This window comes from Eurosta solidaginis, chromosome 3, assembly GCF_040869045.1.
Source record: "Eurosta solidaginis isolate ZX-2024a chromosome 3, ASM4086904v1, whole genome shotgun sequence".
Classification (NCBI taxonomy): Eukaryota; Metazoa; Arthropoda; class Insecta; order Diptera; family Tephritidae; genus Eurosta; species Eurosta solidaginis.
The window spans coordinates 221,570,865-221,580,699 of NC_090321.1; the positions used below are offsets into that span (position 1 = coordinate 221,570,865).

Consider the following 9,835-nt stretch of genomic DNA (forward strand, 5'->3'; position numbering starts at 1 on the left):
TGAACTACGAACACGAAGGAACCTGACTATCTATATCGTAAGCTTATTTTTCTGCAATCATCAAGATCGGTGCTTCTTCTTACGCACATTAGATACCGCACGCTAACCTCTGAGCGCCAATTCTTTGTTACTACAATACGTCTTTGGAACTCCCTACCTACAAGTCTTCGACGCTTAATTAATGCTCTGCACTTTAAAAAAGAGCTAACATCATTTTTTAACGACTCTTAAACTGGATCTCAAATTGATGTTGTTAAAATGTTCATTTCTAAGTCCTTTTCCTTTCTCTGTGTCTTATTTCTTCATTTGTTAAATACTATTTGATCTATAACCAGCCAAAGGTTATCATCACTATTGCTGTCTTTTAATATTTATTAATTACTTTTATTTAGTTTTAAGATTTACATTTACATACATATATATTTCACTATTATCCGTTATATTTAATTTAATTTGATTAATCTAATTTATTATTATTATAAATGTTCAATTTTTTTATAGCTCATGCTATTCATGACTAGCACTGTTAAATAATTTGTCAAAATTGTTGTGCTGGGAACAAATTTTCAAATAAATACATACATACATAAAAACAAAATATGAGTTAGTTGGTACTCCTCCTATTATTCTCCAAATAAATAATATTTATTTAACCAAGTTTGTGTGTGTGTGTGTGTGTGTGTAAACTACAATAGCCATATTAGCTAATCAACATCTGTTTGATGCATAAATTTTGTTTGTATTATTTGATTATTTGTTCGTTTACTTTAACAAAAAATCGAAAACGAAACTCAACTGCCTACACAAAAGACTGAATATTTAACTGGTGAGAGTCACCAACTCTCTTGTTACCAACAACAAAAAAAAAATACTTTGCAAATGTTCAAAAATGTTGAGTGCTGCAGTAGCGTTGAGCGTTGTTCTCGTTTAAGTTTGCCGGTTGACTGCGTCGGTTTTTGTGAATGAATTTATGAATGAGGTGCGCGTAGGTTTTGTTAAATAAATACAACAACAAACCCAAATAGGTACAAAGGTAGTAGCGTTGACGACGAGAAGTGATCGTACAAACAGCCATGTAAATAAGTTGGAGTTGTTCAATTGTTATATGAAAGTATGTTTCGATGTGTGTGTATTATACAGTGACTCAAAGTATGTGCATAAAGCTCAGCGGTGGAACGTGGTGCTTAGTTGCTCCAGAGTGCAAGTGCGAGTGTGAGTGGTAATGGTGGTGAGGGTGGGAGTGGCAGTGGGCTTGAAATGGAGGCGAAAAAGAGGAAGGAGAAAGATAATAATACGGAGAAGGCTGAATGATATTGAGAGGAGTGTGCTCAGAGGAGAGTGCAGAAAATTCTTAACTATATTGTTACGAATTTACTTGCAAATCCTCTTATTTGCAATCCTCTGCTAAGTTCGAATCACTAAACTGTTGAATAAATAACTCCAATTTGTAATAATGCAAAATGGCCTTTATTAAAGTACTTCACAATAACACTCAAACTGTGCAACGAATAGCTTGCTTAATAACCACACTGATTGATAGGTCAATGAAACTCTACTATTCAAAATAATACTACTATTGCTCGCTAGAAATCGTCTTAATCAAAACTGCTTGACAACTCAAATCAAACTGAAATACAGCGCCTCTACATCTGTCGCCTTTTATACTCTTTGATATTAACATTCGCATCTTCTAGTCGCTTCGAGAATCTACTAGTCCAGTAGCTCTCAAATTTCTCAGCTGTAACTACAATTGCACAATTTTATAGTTTTTCTCATTCCATACTTATAGGAGTATCTCAGATATATGCATGTATTTGTGCATTGACTCTCCGCTGCTCGTATACGTACATGGTACATATATGTAGACGCAGTTATTGTTTCGTTTATGTAGATACATGATGATTGAATTATTGATGTGCATTCACGTCACTGTTTAGCATCGGCTTAGAGCTGGCAGCACTCCTTAGTTTTGCTAATATTCGTAACAATATGAAGGCCAATGTTTGCACAGACCAAAGTATGCTGGGTCCGCTGTAATTCAACACGGCGGCCACTGCGGTGTGATTGTAGCGTGCTCCGCCTACCACACCGAAGATCTTGGGTTCACGGCCCGGGCAAAGCAAAAAAGCTCTCAGTGAAAACTCATCTGCCTCGCAGATGCCCTTCGGAGTGGGCATAAAACAAGTAGGTCTCGTCCAGACAATTTTTACGAAAAATTAAAAAGGAGCACGACGCAATTTTGGAAGAGAAGTTCAGACAAAAACCTCTTCGGAGGTTATCGCGCCTTACATTTATGTTATTTTATAATTCAACTCACAAAATAACTTACTTTGTGGCCACTTAAGAAAAAAAAAGAATTGACTTTATAACAATTTCGGAAAAACAGAATGGTCATAACGTTAATATCGTTCACATTGTAGCTCTTTGAAATTTGGCATGGTTTAATTTATGTTATGGCCGTTGACCTGATATCACACCTCCGTATCAGGTATGAGAAGTAACCACATTGAAATGTAAGTCAGAAAACGCTTAGTGACGGCTTGAATGGTCATGCAATATGCCGCCTCGAAGATCCCATGATCACGAAACTATCTGAGTGAGTAAGTAGAGAATACCACGCGCTTACACCTCCAGTTAGCTGGAAATTTGTTATAAATGCTAATAGCTCATTCTAAAGAAATCTAACCTTCTGGTCTGTCAGATGCTCCTTTGTGCGAAATGTTTTTTCAGTAGAGTCTCAAATATTGACACCACTCGCCGTTATACTGCACAGAGAGCATCACAAAGACTGCTATTTTACCACTACACAAGCCCCAACTATAAAAACAGCAAGCAAGATTGTCCAAGTGAGCGTTTTACTAGCGCGCAACCGCGTAATAGGAGCACGTAAACTATTCAAAAAGTGTATCTAGACCTCCAGTGTTTGACCATCCATCTGCCGTTCTCAACTATTCACATTCTATCATGAACCTTTGACCAATTCATCATTCACCAGTTTCGCCGTTCAACATCCACTAGTAATTACCAGCCCACTAAATTGGGACGTCTACTCGAGTCTGTATTGGTTGAATGCTAACCCACCCCTCGAAGAAGCACATCCTAAAAATTGTCACGGCGTTATAATAGGATATGTTCGCATGAAGGTACGTTATGATACCACATAAGATAACGGGTTCGTAAGTGATAATTGCTTGGAGTTAGTATTGAAGAAGACTGATCTCGATCCTGAGCAAGTACTTTCGTGAGCTGAGAATGAAATTCTTTCGCTTAGTTCTGAAAAAAACGCAACTGCCAAGCATGAAGTGACTCGATTATTCTAACTTGTGATTCTCTCAGCGTTGCAGCAGGAATTGTTTTCCAATATTTTAACGCCTATACTACAAATGTTTTCCCCTTCTTATCCCCTCTATTTCCCCTGCCTTTTTACTTTTCCCATTATCTTCCTATTCCCACTTCCATCTTATTTTCCCTTTTTATTTTTTTCTATTTCACTCTCCCTTTTCCCTTTCTCTTTCCATTTCACTTTCCTTTTCCTTTTTCCTTACCCTTTCCATTTCCATTTCCATTACACTTTGCTTTTAAATTTCCTTGTCCGTTTTCCCTTTTCTCTTAATATTTCCATTATCTTTACCTTTGCCTTTACCTTTACCTTTACCTTTACCTTTACCTTTACCTTTACCTTTACCTTTACCTTTACCTTTACCTTTACCTTTACCTTTACGTTTACCTTTACCTTTACTTTTACCTTTCCATTCCATTTCCCTTCTGATTTCCCTCTCCCTTTCCCTTTTCTTCCCCCGTCCCTCTCCCACTCCCTCGCGATCTTCATCTTCTCTTTTCCACGCCTGAAAGCTTTAGATAATGTGGGTCAAAATAAATTTTAGGATAAGAATAGAGATAATTATTTCGAGTCATTGTGAAACAGCTGTCGCTCCTCAAACTGCCAACCAACCAGCCAGCGAATGTATTTATGTAGGCGCAACCAGTAACACAGCACACCTTTCAAGCCCACATGCTTCTGCTGTCTACTTTTTTGTGCTCAGTTGAGTTTTGGCTAGCGCGCTGATGAGTCAATGAAAACGGAAAAACCAAGCAATCGTTGCGTTCTTGGTTGTAAGCGGACGATTTTATATGCGTTGGTTTTTTGTAAATGCATGTTGTTCTTATATTAATGGCGAAATGCATTTTGTTGTTGTTATGCATAAATTAAAAATGTAAATTATGCGAATATTTTAAATTAGCAAGTTCGTTGCTCAAGTCTTTTGCATTAGAGATTGGAAAAGTGTGGAAAAAGAAATTTTTTGGGTAAATGTGAATACAATTTAAAAAAAAAGATAAATAAATAAATTGAAAATTGAGCTTGATTTGTTAAAAAGGGTAGTGAAAAAAAATTTAAAAAAATTCAAGTAAATTTTTTTTCCAAAAACTCGTGCCTCAAAACGTTGCATTTACATTGAAACAACCCCAAAGGTTGTGTTCTTAAAATAACAAAAAATAGTAAAGAAGATAAGAGTATTCCTTTCTGCAAAACATTGAAGCAATATTTTAATCTTCTTACGGATAAGTAGCAGCCGTAAAGGATCTTACCTTTCGCAAACTAAAAAAAAGGTTGCAACGTTGAAAGAAAAATAAATATTTATTCAATTACATTGTAGTTGGGCATCCGTTTCCGGCTCTTTGTTTATTTGTACTCAATGGAGGGTACTTTGCGCATGCGTTTGCATTTTGATGAATGAATCAACAGCACGCAAAGAGGAAATTCCAAGTGCAGTCAAAAGATAAAAGAATTACTCACACATATATACACTCACATTATCAACAGATAATAAAAAAGGGGAATACAACATTTTCGTTTTTCATTCATCAGCACATGCATACATACATACATGTACACATTGTTTCATTGATAAATACAATAGCAGGTAACTAAAAGCAATTATACTACGCTGCCCGGTGTCTTAATGTGAAAAGGACAAACAATTCCCAAAAACGATTAAAACGAGCATTAACCTTGAACAAATAAGGAAGCGAGTATGTTCAGTCAAATGTGTACAATCAAATAAATAGAAAAGTCTGAGATAAGATACGAATATTTTATAACAAGTCTACAAAAATATGAGTGAAAGTATGTATACCTACCTTACCTATATACAACGATAGTGTATTGTTCCATTAGCGGCTCGAATCAATCGTATTTCGTCACCAAAGTAGTCTATAAACAATTTTCGAAATTCTTGTGTACCTTTCATCAAGCATGTTTTATGTGAATAGATAAACTAAGTTGGATACTTTGTGTGTATGTGAACAATACAAAAAAAACCAACTAAGTCAACAATTTGCAGTTAATTTACATCATTTTAAAGGCGCAACAGTTATGGAAGCCGATATGCGAGCACCAAGCTTTTTAAGGTAAGTGATACATTTTTTTCGTAGTAAACTTTTTAAATCTTGTTTAGAAAAGAGATATTAGAAGAAAAATCAAGGAAGGAAACAATTAAAGGAAAGGAAATATTTGTTGCGGTTGTTGGTATAGACCAGTTATCGATTTGTTATCGAACAATTTTAGATTTTTTATCGACAAGTTATCGACTTGCTATCGATATTTTAACGAAAAAATATCCATTTTCTATCGAAAATTTATCGATTTCTTATTAAAAAGTTATCGAAATATATCAATTGGCCAAATCGATTTTTTATTGAAAAGTATCGATGTTTTTTCGATAACAAATGGCTAACTTTACGAAATCAAATCGATAACTTTAAGATAGTAAATTGATACAAAAAAAAAAAAAGAAAAATACTTGGCACGATTTTCCTCCGAAGAGACTTCTCTTCCAATATGCTGCGTGCTTCTTATAATTTCTCCTACAAATTGGCGGGACCGGACCTCCATACACGTTTTATGCGGATCCAACTCTGCAAGGCAGTGGAATTTTTACTGAGCAGCTTTTCAGAGCCGTAATACATCCGAAGGCTTTGAGAAACAACTGCCGAGGGGCAACCCCACCTAGAAAACCTTTTTTAAAATTAAAAAAACTTGTTTCCAAATGTTTTATATTGCTTTGCACGGGGGGACTTGAACCCAAGATCTTCGGTGTGGTAGGTGGAGCACGCTACCAGCACACAACGGTTTCCGTCGTTGAAAAATCGACACCCTATCGATAGTAAATCAATATTTTTCGATAACGAATCGATATGTGTTCTACAACAAATTGATAATTTTTCGATATTAAACTTATATCCTATCCTATGTTTCGACGATAATAAACCAATAAAATTTCGATAACTGTTGCTATCGATAACGTGTCAATAACAATCTGATAACACGTCGATAACATGTCGATAACAAAGCAATTATAATAACAGCCCGATAATTTCTCGTATTTATAAATGCATTTTTCCGAACAATGCCAAAAATTCCAAAATAGTCTTGAAATAACCTCTAAATAATCTCAAAATTTATCCGTAATGCTTCCAAATTAATTTCATAATAACATCGAAAAAGTCCAGTAATAATCCCGAAGTAATCCCGAATTAATCCTGAAGTAGTAATGATATCGAAATAACACCTTGAACAAAACCGAATGATCTCAAACCAATACCAGAATGATCCCGAAAATATAACCAAAAACCCTCGAAATGATCCCAAATTGACAAACAATACAGCCCCAAACAGTTCAAAAATATACATACGTCAATGAGAAAACCTTGTTACCCATAACAAACCGAATTTCTTTTCCTGGTTCACCCTGAAATTCAATCTCGGGTTTCTACTCGTAGGTGCTTTAGCGGAATTCCTACGTTACACACTGCAATGAGTACGTTTCTACCCTGCAAATCTTTCTATCAAAAATTATCAATGTCGGTATACCACACACAGAATCCAGGTTAATTGCTGTTTCCAGGCGATGTCTTATTTATAAGCATGTAACGCCGAAAGACAAACCCCGTGGGCATAAATGCCCATTATCCTAAAGCCTTCTATCTTTATAACTATGAGTAGCTTCGTTAAACTTAACCAACTCATGTCTCCCTTTAATTCCTTCCAAGCGGATAGTCTACCATATATGCATTGAAGATCGCATCCTTTCTAGTCAAGTTGATCTTCCCATTACCGTTTATCTTCTTATAACCGGGAACCCAGTATAGATTTTCTCTAATGCTTGTTTGCACTCCAAAATTATTTGGAGGTATGTATAACGCGGCAGTATGTTGTTAATATGGATACCGGTTTTGGTTCCGGTTTTGAAATTGGTCTAGATTGTGGTGAAGATTTTGCTAGCCGATTTGAGTGAAGCTATAAATTGCGCTGACCAACCCTTGAAAGCGTTACGCTACATAACTCCTTGAATCTCGCTCAAAAATTTGTTTTTACAATGTGAGTTTCACGCAAGGAGGTGCACATAGCGAGCGGTAAAGCGAAAGTGTGCTTAATAAGTTTTACCTTCCACCTACGTTATATTGTAGAAGAGGCAAACTTTGACAATTTTGCATAACAATGCTCGAAAAAACTACTAAGTAATTTAATGAGTGGCTTACCAACAAGTTTTGTGATTTGTTTACATAAAAGCTACTAAAATTAAACGTAAGGCTTATTCAAAGTTTTAATTCTTTTTTAATTTTAATTTTATATTATACTCTTAATTCTGAAAAGATAAAAGACATGCAACAAGAAAAGTATTTAAGTTCTATGTATTAGCTCTTATTAGCGCTTATTCATTTACTCTTCTTTTGGTTTATTTTCCTTTCACTTCGGCTTTTCGAAACTTTTTCTTTTATGAACTACTGAAAATCATTATTATTGTTACCCAGTACCAATTCGTCGTATGACAACAATGCTGGAGACTTAACTTGCATTAACTTTACTTTAGCTTCTTGTTGTGCAGCAGCCGAACAAGGTTTGTGTCTTAAGTCTTTTGTTCCATGATGCCATGCAGAGTGTTTGTTATTTATACTATGCATGTGTGCGTGCGTGCGTGCGTTCATATAATTGACTACATTGTGTTTGTTAAACAGCAGCAGTCAACATTTTACGAGTTCAACGTCTACCCACCAAAACGCCCACATTTGTTGAATACAAAAATTTTTGTTTGCTTAATATCTGTCTTATTTTCGGGGTATTGCTGCGCTACCGCTGTTGATAATGATGATGCTGATGATGATGGCGGGTGCGGTGTTGATGACAACGATGCCTGTGTTGTTTTTTTTTTTTTTGCTGTATAGCCAGTTAACCTTAACACATTAAGAATTGGAAAATATAAAAGCAAAACTCAAGCAAATAAGATTAAAAATTAAGAAAACACTTGTAGTAGCAGCTTTGAAAAAAAAAAGTTTGAGTTTATACGGTACATTAAGTTGAGTATATGTCGTTTTGCTTTATTGCTGCACCGCTGTGTGGTCTAATCAAATTGCTAAGAAGGTAGAGAAAAAATAAATAAATACATAGCGCGATTTGCCTCCGAGCAGATTTAGGCGCCGAGCTTCTCTTCCAAGAACTCAGAACATGATTGAAAATAGCAGAGGTAAAGAAATTGTCTAAAATAGAAAGATAGAAACAATAGTGACCTTTTTGACTTTTTCTGTTGCACTTTTCGTACTCTATGTAGTATAGCAGTACACGTACACAAAACATACACATATCGCGTTGTTGTTTTAATTCTTGTTACACTTTGATTGTGTCACTATGCGAAAGATGCATCTGCATATTGTTCTTTGTTTTTATACTCGACCCACCGGCCATACTCTAAATAAAAATTTATCTTAGTGTTATACAGTAAATTAATATTGTAAAAAAAATAAAAATAAGGAACAAAACATCCGTAGTCGCAATATTCGTACGAGCCTACCTCGGTTTGAACTTTTACATATATATTCACCCATACGCACATAAATATGTATGTACATATATTTGCCTGGAAAGTAAGTAAAAATAGAAAACTAAGTCAGTGCTGTGAGTTTATTCTTTTCTACGCTTAATTCAAATGTTATAACAGCAAATAGCATGTTTTGAAATTATAACTCACAATTAACTAGGCGTAATTAGTAAGACTGGCACGGCAACAATGAAAATCTCTAAGCATATCAGTGGCGAGCAAAAAGTCAATTTTTATTTATTTATTTATTTATTTATTTATTTAAAGTCGACGCAAACACAAAGCGGTCGACTAATTATTGTAATAGACAGATATATATGTAAAATACAGAGCCATTCTTAAAATTAAAAAATTCAAAAAAGGTACATAGAAAATTTGTATGTTTATAAAACATTTTGACATCGCATTGTATAAGAAAAAATAAAATTAAAATATCAGGCTAAACATAAGAGTATAGCAGTATGTAAAGCAGCAAACGAACATTCAAAGCCAATGCAGTTATACAAATCATTGTACCGCGAGCACCAATGGCGCAGGGACTGTTTCTAGCAAAATTTTGCCGGCATAGAGGTAAAATGAAAAGGCACAAAATTGCCTGGACGCCCTAGCAGGAACCGCAAAATTTAGTTGACTGATTAGGTCAGGGGGAGTCCAACTCACACCAATGATGAGCTTGTGAAGAACATAACGCCAAGTAATACTCTACGATTCTCTAGAGATGGCAAATTAATTAGAAGAAGTCTATTCCTGTATGGTGGAAGATAAGTACTTGATTCCCAGTTGAGACCTCGTATGCAAAAATTAAAAACCGTCTCTGGACCGACTCAATCCGATCAACATGGATTTGATAGATCGGAGTCCAGACACATGAACAGTACTCGAGAATAGGACGTACCAGCGAGGTATAAAGGATCTTTGTGAAATAAGGGTCATCAAACTCTTTGGGAAAGGTTATTAATAAA

At 35.3% G+C, this 9,835-nt stretch overlaps 1 protein-coding gene across 3 annotated transcripts in view; it reads left to right on the top strand.

Moving 5' to 3' along the window:
* The first annotated feature begins 4,066 nt into the window (after positions 1–4,066).
* The window catches only part of Lrt (Leucine-rich tendon-specific protein), a 101,084-nt gene continuing 95,315 nt past the window's right edge, over positions 4,067–9,835 (top strand). The window contains exons 1-2 of one of the 3 annotated variants that reach the window (XM_067775249.1): positions 4,067–4,305; positions 4,923–5,409. In XM_067775249.1, the coding sequence (XP_067631350.1) occupies positions 5,375–5,409 (35 nt within the window). In that variant the 5' untranslated portion in view covers positions 4,067–4,305; positions 4,923–5,374. Of the gene's footprint in view, positions 5,410–9,835 lie in introns of all 3 variants that reach the window. The other 2 variants (XM_067775250.1, XM_067775248.1) reach the window with 2 other exon arrangements.